The sequence below is a fragment of the Macrosteles quadrilineatus genome, unplaced genomic scaffold, assembly GCF_028750875.1.
Source record: "Macrosteles quadrilineatus isolate MER2022 unplaced genomic scaffold, UCM_ALF_1.0 Scaffold_1__1_contigs__length_201487025, whole genome shotgun sequence".
Taxonomy (NCBI): Eukaryota; Metazoa; Arthropoda; class Insecta; order Hemiptera; family Cicadellidae; genus Macrosteles; species Macrosteles quadrilineatus.
In genome coordinates this window covers 83,730,121-83,749,674 of record NW_026542594.1, presented here as the reverse complement: position 1 = coordinate 83,749,674, position 19,554 = coordinate 83,730,121, and the positions used below count along the sequence as shown (strand labels likewise).

At 35.1% G+C, this 19,554-nt stretch overlaps 1 protein-coding gene across 2 annotated transcripts in view; it reads left to right on the top strand.

Moving 5' to 3' along the window:
• LOC128983694 (TM2 domain-containing protein CG11103) overlaps positions 1 to 19,554 on the top strand; it is an 80,954-nt gene that overhangs the window by 23,321 nt on the left and 38,079 nt on the right. For both annotated transcript variants that reach the window (XM_054403095.1, XM_054403094.1), the window contains exon 2: positions 13,861 to 13,948. In XM_054403095.1, the coding sequence (XP_054259070.1) occupies positions 13,861 to 13,948 (88 nt within the window). The remainder of the gene's footprint in view (positions 1 to 13,860; positions 13,949 to 19,554) is intronic.

The following is a 19,554-nucleotide window of genomic DNA, read 5'->3' as shown; positions in this document are numbered from 1 at the left end:
AAAAGGAGCATCCATCCATATATATATAACAGTAAAACCTAGAGGCAGTTTCCCTTTCTTAAAACTAACCAAAAATATGCATGTCTAAGATGCTGATGAAAAGTCATTTCGTGATTGGTTTCGATAACTGGGTAGTGGAAACATAACCAGTCGCAAAATAGTTAGTACTCAAGCGTTGATTAGGCCCTTTTTTGATAGAATATGTAAAGTCAATCGCACCTTTAGGAGGAATACCAACTGGGTCGGGGTGCTAATTTAGCGGTTTTAACCAAGAACTATTCTTATCTCAACACACCTTTATTTGCCTTCTCATATTTGACAAAGACAATTTTCAATACAGTAGAACCTCTTTAATCCGAACTAATTGGGACCGGGGGTAGTTCGGACTATTGAATAGTTCGGATTACAGAACATATTGTTGTTTTTACATAACAATAGCTAGGGAAAAGTGAAAAATGCTTTATAAAGTAAAATACGATGTTTATTTAATACAGTAGTAAACATAGGGAATAAACAGTACTGTACATAACAATTGAAATAATTACGGTGTGTATATCAATAAATACAGTATCTAATAAAAAACTACTGTTCTGTGTATAGACTACAGCAATGAGGCGTTCGGATTAGTGGACGTTCGGATTACAGGGGTTCGGATTAAAGAGGTTCTACTGTATTTCAATCAGGGGAGCATTTTTATCACTAACCAAAAGACCAAAGCTACTTTAGTAAACCAATATTTATTCATAAACATGTTTGCTTCCTTTAGCATGGTTAAACCTCTGGAGTCATTGAAATTATTTATTTAAATTAACATCAAGCAACAAAAGCAAACAAAGACAAATAACAAATTGTTTTTCACACAAAAGATATGTTGTACTGGGATAATAGATAATTTGATTCTAAGTTTGTTTAACCATTTAAGTTTTTTGGAATTTTCTTCCTAACCATTAGGCGCATAATAATGCTTCAATATACTAAAGTATTTGTTTTTTTAAGCTCTACAAAATGGTTTGGAAATAAAATGCTAAATTTTAAGTTTTTAGGGTAAAAAATGGGAAAAACCAATTTTTGCCCCATAAAACCCCCCATAAACCCCTGTTCCCATAGTCCGATCATGCTGGTTCGCGAACTTGTTCGAATAAATGTAGATTTACACATTTGTACCAAATTTCATCAAAATCGGATGATTTTTGCTCGAGTTATCGCGCTAACGGACACATATATAAATATATATATATTAAAAATCAAAAACATAGTTAACAAAGTACCCTTTTAGCAAATTTCCCATATAGGGAATAAGCTATTACCGTAGGTCTCATGGTAAGACCTAGACCCGGGACCGATTTACTTTTTCGTTTTGAGGTCCCCAGAGGCCAAAAACACCATCCGTTCAAATTCAGTGTGTCCGTTAGCACGATAACTCGAGCAAAATTGATCCGATTTTGATGAAATTTGGTACAAACGTGTAAACCTACATTTATTCTAACGAGTTCGCGAACCAGCATAATCGGACCATGGGATCAGGGGTTTATGGGGGGTTTTATGGGGTAAAAATGGGTTTTTCTCATTTTTGTCCCTAAAAACTTTAAATTTCTAAATTTCTCTCTAGACCATTTTGAAGAGCTTAAAAAAACAAATAATTTAGTATATTGAAGTTTTTTTGAATGTTCATTGACTACGGAGAAAATTAAAAAAATTGTAAATTTAAAATTCCCATGTTATTCTTATGGAGAATAAATAAACTGTTCTAGTTTGCTTGTTTATGGATATATTTTAATCAAATTTGGCAATTTGGCTTATTTCATACTAAGCTATCAATATTTCAATTGAAAAAACACACCTCAACATCTTCCCCGTAGCAGCAAACCTAACTACTCACTAAAATTAATGTTATTTAAATAGGAAATAAATCTGAAAATTTATAGGGAATATTTTAGTAGAAATCAAGCCAGGTAAATGGAAATTCGCTTAGTATGCAGGTTTGCTGCGACGGGGGTATTAGTAATTATTTTATTTTTAATGACGACATGTTTCGGAGACTAAGTCCATTATCAAGTCATATTTACCATAACCTCATTCTTAAAACTAACAAAATTAAAAATATAATCATATGTAAAAATAATGAAATTAGTTAAATAAATCTTAATAAATTTTGGTATTAATTTTTTCATTATACTATATTAATGTTTTTCTTTCTTTCCTTAGTTTTTCAATTTTATCGTAAATAGGTTGGTTTAATTTTGGAATCATTGTGTTAAGTATGTTCTTGGGGTCCTTTTTGTTGTGTAGATAAATATTTAGCTCTTCTTTTACATTAAGTTTCTCACATTCTTTTTCATATTCTAAAATTGTTAGATTTTCTTTCATGTTTTTATAACAGTGGTCTGGGTTCATTATATGGTCGGGGAAGTTCGACTTCATTGATGTTTGATTTTTTGATTTCAATGCTTGTAGATGTTCTTTGAATCTTGTTTTAAAACTTCGAGATGTTTGATCTATATAACAATTGCTACAGTCACTACAGTCCATCTTATAGATTCCTTGGACTTGTTGCACTTTTCGTCTTCATCATTTTCTGTGTATTTGATTTTTGTTGATTAATTGGAATATATTGTTCTTAGTTCTGTAACTTACTCTTATATCCGAGTTTTTAAATGTATTTCTTATTGCTTTAGTCATATATTTGTCATCCTTGGAGTCATAAAATCACTACTTTCCATTCACTTATCCACAGACTTATTAATATTCCCTTGAATAAAGAAAACTTCAAAAAAGAGAAAAATACCATTAAATACTTAGCAGAGAAAAATGGCTACAGGGCAAAAATGATAGACAATATGATAAAGAAGAAATTGAAAAACAAAATACAAAAGCAAAGAAAATCAACGGAAAATGAAGAGAAAAAGAAATATATGTGTATACCTTATTTATTTATTTATTTTATTTTCAATGCTACAAAACAGCACATGCCAATTACTTTGTAGCATTAATCAAATAACAGGAATGTTAACATGATATTACAATTAATAATAAACACAACTAGGGAAAAAACGTCTGTCTTCAATGGTGACAGTTTCACTCAAAATATAAATAAAGAATATAAAATATAAATAAGAATGACAATATAACATTTAAATATACAGTAACAAGAGAATTTATACTAACTAAAATAATACTGATGGTCATGAATCAAATATAATAAATATGCAATAAATATAATATAAATATATAACAAATAAACATGTACTATTTAGAAAAATTATAAATTAACGTTGATAAGAAAGTTTGAATTCATTTAACAAACAGACATTTAACTTTTTTAGTGATAAATGAAATATATCATAATGATAGGAATTACAAGTGCAAGGCATAATATTTAGTGGAGAATTGAATCCAAGATTGGTACGAGAGTAACGAGGGGTAAATACAAGAGTGCTGCGTGAATTGTGTCGTGGAACGTGAAAATTGATTTGTCCCAGCAAGTCACTAAGTCCAGAACACCGCTCACCAGTTTATGGAGATAAGATAAGGCGGCCAACTTCCTTCTGTCACTGAGACTAGTCATATCAAACATGGTCAAGAGCTGGTGGTATGAGATGTTGAATGTATAGTGACCTAATGTTTTAAAATACATAAATCTTAAAAATCTTTTTTGAATCGCCTCAATCATGTCTACAAGATAAAGCTGATGAGGATACCATACAACTGATGCATATTCTAATCGTGAGCGCACCAATGAACAAAATAATAATTTTACTGAGTTTAAATTTCTTAAAAAGCTGCAAGATCTATGAATGAAACCTAATACTGAATAAGCTGCCTTACAAGTGTTCATCACGTGTTCTGCAAATAGAAATTTACTATCGAAAACAACACCAAGATCTTTAAATGCTGACTTTCTACATAAGACAACACCATCCATTGAATGAAGAAAATTTACAATAGTTTGGGTAGTTTTCCTTGTATAACTCATAACAGCACACTTTTTAACATTAAATAATATATTTTCTTTACTCCAAGCAATTAGTTCATCAATATCAGTTTGTAGCTGTTGAGAATCCAAGATTGTGTTAATATTTTTGAAAATTTTTAAACCGTCAGCGTACATTAAAATTTTACTATGTTTTACACACCTGGTTATATCATTTATAAATACTATGAATAATAAAGGCCCTAAATTTGAACCTTGGGGGACACCTGAGTCCACCAGAAATGTGTTGGAGCCTGCACCATTGTATGTTACATACTGTTTACGTTTGTATAAATATGAAGAAAATAATCTTAATGTGTTCTCAGATAGGCCATAGTAATGCAGCTTAGACAATAACACTAAGTGATTAACTCTATCAAATGCTTTTTCAAAATCGGTGTACACACAATCAACTTGAATGTTCTGATTAATAGAATTTATAATGTACTGTGAAAAATTTATTAAATTCGAATTAAATGATCGGCCCGGAAAAAACCCATGTTGATGAGGAGTGATAAAATTTGATACATGACCGAGCAATCTGTTGTATAATATGCACTCAAAGACCTTAGCTGGAGAAGATACAACTGCAATTGGTCTGTGGTTTTTTATGTCATTTTGAACATAAAAAAAAAGAGCGCTTATAACAATTATATGACTAAAGCAATAAGAAATAGAGTACCTACAATGTCTCCCACATTGATTTCATAAGTTTTGTTTAAATTATTTTTAGAGAAATTTAGAAAACCGAAGTATTCCTTTTGAAATACTTTTCGTACTCCTTCAACCCAAGGAAGTTGTACGATGTAGCGGCCAGTCGAGTCTCTTGTCACAGTCTCTTCAAAGAACTCTACCACTTGCTCGTCCTTTTCTCCCTTCTCCAGTTTCACACTTGGGTCCGTGATTCCCATCGTCTCAAGCTCCCAAAACTGCTCCTTTCTCGCACCAAACCTACACTACACACTTCACACCTCATAGGTGAATCGTAGCACTTTATTACATGTAAAGCGGTATCTCAAGGTAACCGATACATAATGAATCCATACATTAACAGGGTGAACGATAAACTGGATTTTGTGAAGAGACAGATGCCCCTCCCGATATTCTATAAAACATATATTTACAAATTGCGTCGTACGAGACAAATGCCCCTTACGACTTGATACGTGAATTAATCTGAAGGCGGGAACTCAAAATTATCTTGGCTCGGGGTCGCCATTAAATGTAATAAAACTCTGAAATTAAACTGATTTCTTGTAAAATTAATTAAACCAGTTTTAAAAGTTACATTTTATTTTATTATATTTCTAAAAACACAATTATATCATTATTCAGACATATGTAAATTGAAAACTTATTAGTTTTCAATTTACATATGGTGACATATGGTTGGTTGTTACATATGGTTTTGGTTTTCGGTTTTCTCAAGGTGTTGTACAAAAATAATTCAAAGGACACTAAGTTAAACATTTCCAACAAAGGTCATGGTCACAGTCTTTCATTTGTTTTTTAAGCTCTACAAAATGGTTTGGAAAGAAAATGCTAAATTTTAAGTTTTTATGGTAAAAAATGGGAAAAACCAATTTTTGCCCCATAAAACACCCCTTAAACCCCTGAATCCCATAGTCCGATCACGCTGGTTCGCGAACTCGGTTACCCTGAAAGACTGTGACCATGACCTTAGTGTTGAAATGCATCAGTTATCTATATCTATACTATTATATAAAAATCTAATGGTCTCTGTCTGTATGTGTGTTACTAATAGGTGCAAACACTACTGAACCAACTGGGCTTAAATTTTACAAAAATATAGCTACCATACCAAGGACCATTATAGGACTAATCACATTTCGATACTGACCGTAGGCTTTGCCCCTTTGGCTTTAAAAGTTCTGAGGTGAACATTTTAAAAGTAAATATTGATTGGTCTCCATGGCTGCGATGAGAACACTAACATTGTTTGTTTATATTTGCTTTGACATTTAAATGTAAACAAGAAGAACTGCTAAACTGCATATTTCACCATTTCAGACAGCTGATACAAAGAAATTAAATATAATATTTTCCATAACTATGAGGTAGGTTTATTTTAATCTAATCTTTTATCATGGATTATTTATTCTAAAACTATGTCAATGATTATAGAAAAAAAAAGATTCTATAACCGTTGCTGTATCAACTCCGGCTCTGCTTTGGATTTTGTAAAGCGTCCAAGTTATGAAAAAATAGTTATTTGTGTAACTAGTGGTGAAAGTGGCACTTTGCTGCACACGAGAGCAATGTTTACGCACGAGCCGCAGGCGAGTGCGGAATGATCTCGAGTGCAGCAAAGGCCTTTTTCACTCGTGTTACACATTATATTTTTCCTACAGTCACTATAAAGCATATAAATAATTAGTCTTTCAAACACTATACAACACGTTTTTAGGTTCAGCTGGCAACACAAATGGTGCCCTAGAGAAAGTAGTACCCGCGGTCTGTATCACTCCGCTATTTTTCCTCGGCAAGAAATGTGCTCCGCGTTTTGAGAATATAGTTCCGTATGTTTTTGTAATTTGAAGTGGTTTCCGCGCATAAAAAAAATGCGTTAAAGGTATTTTCTTGTTTATTAAGATCGTAGGAATGGTTTAAAAACGTTTAAATGAAAAGTCCAGAAAGACCTAAACTATAAACACGAAATGACAGGTTAAATCGTAGTTATAATAGTCAATCAGCTGCTCATAGTATTATTATCTTTAAGTGTTGCCAACCTATTTCCAAGCGTACACGGATTACGTGCATAATAGAACCACGCTGTTTTGTGTTGTTTCGTTGGAATCCTGATGTGCGGCAAAGTATAAACCGTACGGCAAAGTATAAACCGTACGGCAAAGTATAAACCGTACGGCAAAGTATAAATATGCAGCAATTAGCAGCTTTCTGTACTATAAACAGTACAAGGAAGCCAACTTTGTCGGGTGACTGTAGGAAAATGTTATTGATATGTTTTCATGGAAATAGTATGAAAGTTACAATGTATAGATGTTTTGTATGAATTTGGAGGCTACTTTAAATAAATCCAAACTGCTTAACATGTGTTAGATTAACTTAAAATAGCTTGCACATCACATTGTTTTTTATAAGTATATTTAGGTAAATTAAGTTATTGTGTTTTGCTAAACCTTTGCTTAAATTAAACTAATGAATATTATCAATAACTAAATTGTACCTTGATTTTTGTTTTCTAAAATCTGTTGTATGTGTAACTATATTTAATTATCAAATGGTAATACAAAATACTCTTATTTTATCTTAACATAGCTTTCAGTTTACATTTACTTTATTTGATACAATTTTTGTGTTTTGTTAATTTGTGTTTTGCCACATCACTGATTAAATTAAACCATGGAAAATATCATAAAACTAAGCAGTACACAGTGTTCTTTTGTTTCTAAAATCAATAAAATATCTGTTACTATGTTTACCTAATGGTAAGTGTGAAAATGTAAAGGACGATGGAACTGATTAAAAGAACTGGTTTGTATATTAATTTGTTTGTTGATATTTTTGTAGAGTAGAATCAGAGATGCAATGAAACATATACTGTATTTGCTATTACATATTTTAGTCCTTGATGCTTTGATAATCATATTAGTTTAGTCTGCTGTCTTTAATGGTAAATTATTTGTTTAACATTGTTTAAAGTACCTATAGATATAGTTTCTTTAATATTTCAAAAGACTGTATTGATATGGCACAACAATATTTCTAAAGTTTATAACAGCTGACTTAGGCTAAGATTATACTAGGACGCTGGCGTCCAGGATGCTGGCATCCGAGAGGCTAGCGTCCCACCTCGAGCCGAAAAATGACGTGATTTGTGTTGGGATGCTAGCCTCTCGGACTGCCATTTTATTTCAATGTTTAGTCACTTTTTGTAACATTAAATAACACTAGGTGAACCTGTGCGAATTCGCTCGAATAATAAGTTAGGATATTATAGCAACGTCGTTAGAAGTTGCGTCGTTGAATCGACGTTGGTCTTGAGCTCGATCGTTGGCTATATACATGCTAAGGTCTTTTTGCTGTTCAGTAGGAGTATTTTGCAGGACGGAGCTCATCATGGTGAAAACTTGCGCATATGGATTAATATCAACCAAATGATGAGTCAAAATGTGCATGAGTTCAGTGCTGCAAAAGCCATTAGCTTTGTTTAGCATTCTTTCTTGAACAGCGGTTTTCACGTCCGTAGATATAAGCTTGGGACTATATGGGATGCTCCCCTTCTGACGGTTGAAAGGTGCCAATTAAGTGATAAATTGTGTCGTGCACCTTATACATGAAAGGCCCTCCATCGTTATGTTCTTCAATTTTAGCTCGAGTGCTGACCATTGCGAGCGCAGAGTTGTACGACCTAATGTTCTCTTTGTAGTTTCTCCTCAAATGATTTGCTCCATTAAGTTACTTTGTAGCAGCAGGATGAAAATCCTTCACCTCGTCCTCTTCGTTCTTCTTTAAAATGTAGCGCACCACATTTCTAAAATTATAATGCCATCTCGCCAAGTGAATGCTGCTGAATTCTTGTATTTGTCAGTGCAATTTTGTAAGCACACGTTGCCACTAACTGTTCCGGCTCCTCGTCCTTACGTTTTGTATTGCTTGCCGTATGTTGACTCGCCGTGTCCGACCGGCAATATTTCTTTGTCGTCGGGTCCTTGGCATGTTTAAACGAAAATATAATGTAAAACTTTTCTCCTGTCGTGTCCTATAGGTAACATTTCTTTGCCGGGTTTCTAATTACTTTTAAAAACATGCAAACTGTTTACATTTTAAATCAAACAAAACAACAGCTGGGATTTAATTTTTCTGTAAACTAATGTATTGACATCTGTTTCAGAATATAATAACATTCAAATCAATCACAATGTTATCCTAATGGTAGGAACTTTGAGGGCAGCCCACGCCCTTAAAAAGATATATTTCGAAAATCTAAAGCCAGTTTGCACATCTACACACCTAGACGAACATTTTGGTATATAATATGTGGGGTTAAATCTTAAAACAAAAAAGCCTTATTGTTCACAAAGTTTCATGTCGCGTATTAAATATATAGATTAGGTTTAACGAGTACCAAGGTTTTATGCTTTAAGAGGGCTAATAAAGTGTGTTTTTTAGTAAAATACTGTATTATTAGCTTAGTATAAAACAAATTGGCCAAGTTTAATCAAAATATATCCATACACAAGTAAATTCCAATACTTAACAACATTTTCTATAAGAATAACATGGCAATTTTTAATATACTCTTTTTTTTAATTTTCTCCATAACTAATAACAGTACAAAAACACTTAAATATAGGTACTAAATTATTTGTTTTTGAGCTCATTAAAATTATCTAGAGAGAAATTGTGAATTTTTTAGTTTTATGGGTAAAAAATGACAAACCCCTTTTTTAGCACATAAACCCCGTTCCCAAGGTATGTTCATGCTGGTTCGCGAACTCATTCAAATTTATCCCACCCTTCACCTTAAAACAAAATTTCTTCAAAATAGAACAAAAGTTACTCCAGTTATCGCGTTTACATACATATATATATATATAATATTTAAATCTATACGAACGGATGGTGTTTTTGGCCTCTGGGGACATCAAAATGAAAAAGTAAATCGGTCCCGGGCCTAGGTTTGGGTCGCCGGATGACTGCCCCCCGGAAAACTACCCCCCCAAGCAGGTTCCTACGTCATATTGACGTCAGAGACCGGGGGGGCAGTTTTCCAGTCACGGACACTTTAATTTAGTTGTCAAACAGTTCTAATCTAACCTAACCTAACCAACCAAACTTGCTGTAACATTTCGAAAATCTGTTTTATATTCACCACATGCCTTTTCTATTATCCAACGGAATTACTCGAATTAAAATTAAAATTACATAGCATGATTTGTCTAGGGGGGGTAGTATTCCAGTCGCAGACACGGCTTCCATATTGGTTAGTTAGCAGATTTTGTGACGTAACGTTTCACCTGGGGGGGTAGTTTTCCGGGGGATAGTATTCCGCATCCCCCTAGGTTTTACCATGCCACCTACGGTAATAATTTCGAGCTTTCAGTGGCTTTTTTTAGCATCCGACGCTAGCATCCGTAGTATAATCGCCCCCATTTGATTTAATGCCTCGCTAGCGTCCCGGACGCTGGCCTCTTGGACGCCAGCGTCCTAGTATAATCCTAGCCTTAGTTTTGATAATGATTTATTGTGAGTGAAGAAACTGAAGATGGAAGGATTTGGATTTAATATAAAGAAGAGTGAAATTAAAAAAAATTTCATTTAAATTTAATAATTATTAGTATTTTTGCAACTTAAGATTCTTTATTAAGCTTCATATTATTTTGGAAGAACTTCAAACAGTATCAGGGACGTCCCATAAGGACCTCCGGGGAGTATTTTTTATTTTACAGGGCCCACTCAAATATTTTTTAACATCAAGCTTCCACTGCCAAAAGCTCTGTCTTATATTATTACTTTCCAAGTTCTTCCAACCCAGGGGCAACCAAGATTTGTAAAGAATTCACTTTTGAGAGCATTGCAAGGAGTAAAATATATTTAAGTACAATATTTAAATATATAAGTCAAACTTTTTTATTTTTCTTTACAAATAAACGGTACTCCGCCATTTCTTAACCGATTTTATCCATTGACGTCTCATTGGAAAGAGCATGTCGCGTAGATTTGCAAACTGGCCTTACAATTTTGAAAATGCCCCTTGGGCTCTGCCCCAGTGGCTTTAAAAGTTCCCATGTTATCCTTATGAAGAACATAATTGTTTACATTTTGATCAGCTGTATAATTGAATTGCTGTATTTATTTTTCAATTCAATGAAAAGCATTGAGTACATTTATTTACTATTTGAGTTTGTGTAAACATAACCCCCAAGATGGATCGTGTTAGTATGGTTGTATCTTAAATTTGTGCATTTATCGTTGTTTTGTGTAGCTATAATTTGTTTATTTGTTGTTTTTTTCTTTTGAATGACTCCGACGCGATGACAACGAAACATAGTCAGGAGGCGTAATCGTGATAACGACCGCAGTTACAGAACAGTGGCGGGTAATAGGCTTAACTCATCACAGTCAGCACCTGACCCTGGACAATCTCAACTATTACGTTACAAATGCGCCCTACCCCAAAACGACTTTTCGTTCTCAATTGGCCCTCTATCAATGACCTGTGTTGCCTGTACAGCGAGGCATTTTGAGAAGGAGAAAACCGGCCGGAATGCTTTAGGTTTATCAATAACGAAGGTAAACATGGTCATGGTCTGAGTTACACACCGGTAATCTTTGAGTTGACTCTTTTAAACTCATTGTAAATGTGACTGTTATTCGTTTTGAAATAATTCCTGTAATACTTTGCAATTGCTTGAATTCGAGCAACATGTGCACTAGTAATTAGTAAATCAGCTGATCGTCCAATGTAAATATAATGGAAATTACAAATTACAAGTTAAAACTTGTAACTTGTAGTTTATTATGAAACAGGCCCCTGGGAATAAAATATGAAATAGGTTTGTACAGGCAATACATATTTTTCTTTCATTAATTATTATAACAAATTCCAATGGGCGGAAAAATAACATTGTTTGGAGGAGATTTTAACCAGACTGCCTGTTGCTCCAAAGAAAAAATGTTAAAATAATATAGCCTAACATGCATAGTATAGATAGTAAAGGGAGCATCCATAACAATAAACCCTAGAGGTAGTTTCCATTTCTCTACGTTTCACTAACCAAAAATATGTACCTATATCAATGCTGATAAAAAGTTTTTTCGTGATTGGTTTTGTTAACATGCTAATGGAACCTTAAACAGTGGCAACAGAGTTAGTAATCAGTCGATGATTAGCTTTTTGAATTGTAGGCTAGATAAATATAAAAATTTTTAAAAGTTAAAAAAAGGTACATCCATTGAATGAAAAATGTTATACTATTAAGTACTTAAAATGAGGGCGGATTAGCAAATAAACACTTTAATATGGTCTAAACTATGAACCCACTGAACGTTTAAATAGGCATATTTTGATAGAGTGTGTAAAATCAATCACAGCTTTAGGAGGAATACCACCACATAAGCTTACACAAAGAGTAGTTTCTATTTTATGTTGATCAGAAACGAAACTAAAGTTTAGTTTGGTCAGCCTTTACACTAGTTGCGCCTTTACAAAAAGAGTAGAGCTATAAGATTATAAATAATAACTGGGCCAGGGTACTAATATGAGTAAATGTATTATTGTAGCACTGTATCAGTTCTGACGCATAGATAATTTTATTTTAAGTTTGTTTAAATATTACAATAATTTGTTTTACATTTATGCTTTTTAGGGACTTATGTCCCTACAAGCCACTAGTATCAATTAATTATCCCCATTTTTAATAATTGGCATATGTTATTTAACACGTTCGCTACTGCGATAGTACGAAATTTTTCATTCACATGGACCAGCGACGCACATATGCGACTGCCGGTTTCCACTCATAGACTGCCGTCGCATATTTGCGTCTAATGTTATATCTAATGGGTTCTAATGTTATTAAAATGCTTATATCTTTGTAACAGTCTATTTGAAGGCTCTGAATTCCCTGCAGTGGTCTACAGTGATGTCTGACGCACAACTGCGTCGCTTGGTCTGTGGGTATGATGATTGGTGGCGTCATAATGATGGTTGAAAAAAACTGGTCTTTACTTTTCTGCATCACTATTATATGTATGTATGCAGTATGTATGCTATATTATCCTATGTTAGCTTTTATATTTGTTCAGTTATAAACTGTTCTTGAATAATCTGTTTTGTTTACTTACTTTCACCTCAAAACAAAAACAAAAATGAACTGTCGCACGTATGCGACGTTTGGTCTATTTCAAGAAAACTAGGATAATTTTCACTATTGTCTTCGCTGTAGACCGGGCGTCGCAAATATGCGACATTACAAAAGGTTATAAAAATTACAAAAAAATAAGAATAAATTATTTACAAATACGATTGTAGCGTATTACAATGTAAATGATCACTGTTTTACAGGTTTTCGCCCGTGGTCTGTGTGAACTGTTAACCAAGTGACAGCAGGTCTATGTATAAGATTCAAATGTATACCTCGGTCTGTGGCAATGACCGCGGCGTCGCATAAACGTGTTAATAAATTAAAATATTTGAAGATCTTTTGAGTCAGCCGAGTTCCCCTCCCTGATAATATCTACTGTATAATTAAACTTATTGTAAACTCAATGTTCTGTTTTACTGAGCTAGGCTTTTAACCAAGATGGTGACCCTTTATTGTTCATTATAATAATTATCAAACCACATCTACATTCATTGTAATACCCTATTCTTAGTTCATTAAATTTGTAATGTAAAGAAATCCTTCAGCTTAATCATTTGTCTTTATATATATTTAATTTACAGCATAAACACATTGTTTTCTTTTAACTCCTTTGCTGTAAAATACCAAACCTAACAAAATTTTTCTTCAGTTGGCTTGTAAATTTACGCAAACAAAAATCTGATCTCAGAGCCCACCTCACAAATGTTGTGACGTTGTAATGGCAGAACTCATTTTAACACTCCATAGCAGACAAAGATTGAGAAATATGATGCACAAGTTCCCATTCTGGATTCGTACTGAGTGTGGAAACACTCTGAATCTGATACTAAGATGGTGGCAATAGCACCGCCCCAAACGGCGCAAATGCGAAGTGTCTACTACTTTCTAGGTGGCCCCCAACAAACCTAAAACCTCTCATGCCCCTGGGTCCAGGCCCATTTACTAAAGCGGCTCTGGTTACCACTCAGCTACCTACCTGTGTAGATATTGTTATATGTTATTATTTTTAAAATGATAAAAAATGTAAATACTTTTTAGGCCAATGGAATTTTTGGATTGTGAGGAGTTAGTGGATCATAAAGAAAATGTCACTTCTCAAGCAGAACTTGGATATGGTTGTTTAAAGGTAATTAAAAAATATAAGTTTTCCATCATAAAGACATTATTAAATAGTTGCCTATTAATACTTTAATATTTTTAATTAAAATGGCAACCATACAAAGGTAGGTATTTTAAGCCAAGTATGAAGGGAGATGAGTGTAGATTAGTGGCACAATCTAGTAGTCTTGTTACTGAATAAGCCCAACATGTTCCTTAGACAGTGGTGCTATTAATTAAAAGCCCATACAGTAAATGGCAACCAAGGGACCTACAGTTTATAGTGGAATCCGAACCACATTTTTGCCTTGTAATTTACAAATTGGTCTAATTATCAGGGTAGTACTGCAGATTGTCATAGTACTCACTAGTGTGGACGATAATCCACACCAGGGAGTATCGCATCCACAGATCATGCTATATTTTTATTAGGCCTAATCATATTTTATTGAGAATTTATGGGAATTTTGAATTTAATTTTTTTTTCCCCAAAGCATTCTCAAAACACTAAATTATTTGTTTTTTAAGCTCTTCAAGATGGTTCTGTGTTGTGTTACGGTTACAAAACGGATACAAAGTGGTGGTACGGTTTAAAGAAAAATTATAAAATTATATATTTTGAGGGTCAAAAATGAGAAAAGCCAATTTTTACCCCACAAAACCCCGTTACCATGGTCCGATCATGCTGGTTTGCGGTCTTGTTCAAATAAAGGTGGGTTTACAAGTTTGTACCATCGATGTATAACCTAACTGGATCGCGCTCGGCCGGTAAAAGAAAACAGTCCGCCGCTGCCGCGCTGCTCTCCCACCACAAGTGGGGTACCGGAGCGGCCCATAGCATTGAAGTACAGTAGCATTGTGACCGCCGACATTGTACTTTTTTACTTCCTTATTGTCACCAAAATGTTTAAATGAATTTCTTTTTTCGTGTATGGTATTGTATGTATTTTTGTTTCATAGGTACATTCTCTAAACTATAATATACATATTTAAAATTAAACCTTCTTGTAGTCTTGGATTTATAACACAGTTTTGATGGTACATGCATTGATATGGATTATTTTATTCTGTCATTTGGGTTGGATAGTACATCCATTGACATTAAATCATAGTAGGCTATATAACATTAATTTTTACTCTTACAATATTAATAAAAACTACAGTACTGTAATACATTTCCTGGGTATAGTAGTTACGATGTAGAATAATCAAAGCCAATAAAACTAAACAACTCTATGGTAGATGTAATTACACTTTAATTAATCTAATCAACCATACAACTTTTACATATAATAATCATCAGACATTGATAGACGTGGCGACACAAATAAGTTTATTTAGCATCTGCCGAACGCTGAGGTTTCAAACATTACTTTTTAAGTTTTTTCTTTAATACTTTTTGGCAATATACTATTAAAACAACATCCATATCTTTTTAATGAGCGTAAGATCATGATTCTTAGGTCTTCTAAGATCTCTGTTTGATCCGTGGCCACGGAACACATTGCCAGCAAACATCTTTGATGCCAAAGCACATATATTATATGAATTCATTAGCTCGGAAGTCCTTAGTTACTCATACAGTCGCCATTTTTTTTCTTTCACTTATTAATTTTTTTCTAAATAGTGGTTAAAGATACAAAATTGAAACTTTGTACAAAAATTTATGACAACTATTCAAAGCTACAAATAATTGATAATTTTGTAAAATTTATAAAACAAAATTGCGGCTATTTAAAATTTTCTTTCAATAACTCAAAATTTGTTGATTTTACAAAACTTTTAAATAGCCGCCATTGAATGTTTTGTAGAGAATGAAATTAAATGGAGATTATAAGATGAGAAAAAAATGAACACACTTTTGGGATAGGAGAACAAGCACTGTTTTATTTACTTTTTGATACACAACATGTGTTAGCAATAGAGAATAATTTAATTTGATTAAGAACACATGTTAGTTGCAAGGAAAAGAGATGTACATTAAATAAAACATAGAGTGTTAAATAATATGAATGGTTAAAGTTTACTGAACATACCGGGGGCCTTGAATCCCCAGTGGATTCAACAAAAACAGTTCACGAATCCACAGTTGGCAGGGGAAACACTTTGTGGGCAGATCTTCTGAGGTTGCCACTTGATGTTTTTAAGTCTATCACTCGCACAACCCCATCAGCCCCTGGATGAACTGCTGTAATTCGAGCGAGAGGCCACGAGAGAGGTGGTGAGTCCATATGTACCAGAACAAGGTCACCCACTTCAAGATTTTTTGATTTCCGAGTCCACTTGGTACGTTGTTGCAAGTTGTTTAAGTATTCTAGGTGCCATCTATGCCATATGCGTTGATGAAATGCTTGAACTAGCTGCCATTGCTTGAGACGGTTTTCAGGAACTGTCAGGAGATTAGGTTCAGGTACTGCTGTGAGGGGTGCACCAATCAGGAAGTGTCCGGGAGTCAGTGCTGCGAGATCCGAAGGATCATTTGAAAGAGGTGTCAGTGGTCGGGAATTGAGCATTGCTTCGATTTGGGTCAACAATGTGATGAATTCAATGAGTGTTAAGACTGAGTTTCCCATTACTCGACGGAGATGATGTTTCACATTCTTTACAGACGATTCCCACAATCCTCCTTGATGCGGAGCGGCTGGTGGATTAAAATGAAAATTGATGCCTTTAAGTGAAGAGAATCGTTGAATCTTCCGTTTGGAGTCTTGACAATAAAGAGATTTTTCAACAATCTTGCGTAGGGTAGAGTCAGCACCAATGAAGTTGGACCCACAATCCGAGTAAATGTCGGAAGAATGTCCTCTGCGAGATACAAATCGAGTCATTGCAGCAATGAAAGATTCAGTCGTTAGGTCTGTTACTACTTCCAAATGTACAGCTTTCGTGACGAGGCAGATGAAAGTACAAAAGTATGACTTTATGTGTCTCACTGCCTTGAGGTTGAAGATTTTAACAGTAAAAGGCCCTGCATAATCTATGCCGGTGTGGAGGAAAGGTCGAGCAGGAGTTACACGAGACTGAGGGAGATCAGCCATGAGAGGACACACATTTCTAGGTTTGACTTTGAAACATCTGACACATTTATGGATACGAGAGCGTATGGCACAACGGGCAGACAGTATCCAAACATGTTTGTAAAGTAATGCTTGAGTAAGCTGAGGGCCTGAATGAAGATTGTAGATATGGTAGTGGTCAATGAGGAGATTTACCACATGATGCTTTTTTGGCAGAATAATGGGATGTCGAGCATCTTCAGGAAGTGATGTCTGAGAAAGACGTCCTCCAACACGCAATAATCCAAATGAGTCAATGAAAGGTGAAAGACGTTGTAAACGAGTGGAGCAAAATGATTTCCGTTTGAGGCAGTTGATTTCTTCTGTGAATACTTCTTTTTGTACAAGTTTAAAAATGTGATATTTTGTGTCTTTCAGTTCCTGTGTTGAGATGAAACCTTGGCGTTTTTCAGAACCTTTACAGTTGTATATGAAACGAAGGACGTAAGCAAAAATCCTAAGAAGTCGTTCCCATGAAGAATATTTAATGAGAAGATTGGTCAGCGTAGATTCAGTGGTAGTTGACACAAGTACAGTTAGAGGAGTGTGTTTTACTTCATCTAATGTTGAGATATCTGTAGGTGAAAAAGTTACATCAGGCCAGTTTGAAGGGGGAAGAGAAAGCCAAGAAGGCCCTGACCACCAAAGGGGGTGAGACACAAGCTCAGTGGCTAGAATACCTCTTGAAGCACAATCAGCAGGGTTTTCCTTGCTAGGGATGTAACGCCAACAGTGATAGGGGACAAGTTCTTGTGTTTGGGCGACTCTGTTAGCCACGAATGTTTTCAGCCTGTAAGATGGAGTTTGAAGCCATGTCAAGGTTACTGAAGAATCACACCACAAATAACATTGGTTGAGTGAAATTAAGGGTTTGAATGAAGAACAACAGAAGTTTACGAGTTGAGCTAATAAGTGGGCAGCGCAGAGTTCTAATCGTGGAAGAGTCACCTTCTTGAGAGGGGCGACTCTAGTTTTAGATAAAACCATACGTGTAGTCACTTCTCCGTTGGGTTGGGAACATCGTACATAGACAACAGCTGAAAACCCACGTTCAGAGGCGTCTGAGAAGCCGTGAAGTTCAACACTAGAATTTGGAGAGATTTTCAATGCTCTAGGGATCTGAATGTCTGCAAGTGCTGGTATCGCTGAGATAAAGTTACTCCAAATTGCACTAAGTTCTGGAGTGAGAGGTTCATCCCATTGTAGACCGGTCGTCCAGAGAAGTTGAATAAAACATTTCGCTGTCATAGTACATGGGCTAAGAAATCCACAAGGATCGTATATTTTAGCGACTAGACTGAGAACGTGACGTTTAGTTAGTGTTTTTGGCGGTAGGTTGAGATGAAATGAAAAATTGTCCGAGTCTGGAGACCAGTGTAGGCCAAGAATTGAGAAATGGGGATCAGGTGTATTTTCAAGAAAGACTGGAGAGTCTTTATGAGTGTCTGGAAGAGACTGAAGAAGCTCGGGAGAATTTGAAGTCCATTTTCGAAGTTCAAAGTGTCCACGGTTGAGTAGTTGAATGAGTTGATTTTGAAGGTTCTTTGCTTCATCTACCGTGTCTGCTCCAGTTACAATGTCGTCTACGTAAGTCTGAGTGCGCAAGACATTTGCTGCTTCAGGGAAGTCTTTACCTTCGTCTTCAGCTAACTGGTGGAGGGTACGAATCGCTAAGTAGGGTGAGCTATTTACTCCAAAAGTCACTCGAGTGAGTTTGTATGTGGATATATCTTCAGAGGGATTGTCACGCCAAAAGACGAGTTGGAACAGTTGATCGGAAGGTTTGATTAAGATTTGAAGATACATTTGGCGAATATCGCAAGTGAAAACGATATTGTGTATTCTGAAATGTAGCAATATATCACAAATGTTGGTCTGTAATTTAGGGCCGGTCATGAGAGAATCATTGAGGGAAATTCCAGAGCTGGTTTTGCAGCTTGCATCATAAACGATTCGGAGTTTAGTTGAGGTACTGGATGGTTTCACAACTGCATGGTGTGGCAAGAAATAGTGAGGAGAGTTGATATCTAGATGAGGTAGTTTTACCATATGACCTTGAGAGATGTGTTCGTTTATATTGTCAGAGTAAGCTTTATACAAATCAGGAGAGAGTGTAAAACGTCGTTCAAGTGAGTGAAAACGTCGTTCTGCGATGAGTTTGGAAGATCCTAAAGGTGGATGATTTTCTTTAAATGGTAGCTGAACTAAGTAACGGCCATTTTCGTCCCTAGAGTGGGTAGCTTTAAACAGATCTTCACACTGTTGCTCTTCAACCGATATCTTTGAGGGTACAGATAATTCCTCTAATTTCCAAAATTTCTGTAGAGAGTTATGCAATTCGTTGTCAACCGTTGAGAGCAGAGAGATGGATGGAGTGTTGGCAGGCTGGGAATCGGTTGAACAAGGTGCATTCCCCATAACAACAAAGCCAAAGTGAGTTCCCATCATGTTAGGCATGTTAGGGCCGAGAGAATAGTTTTCATTCGTTAAAAGAAGAGGGAAGAGAGAAGCTCCGATCAGCATGTCAATGGGCCCTGATAAGTGGAAGCTGGGATCAGCAAGGGGGTAAGGTTTTACT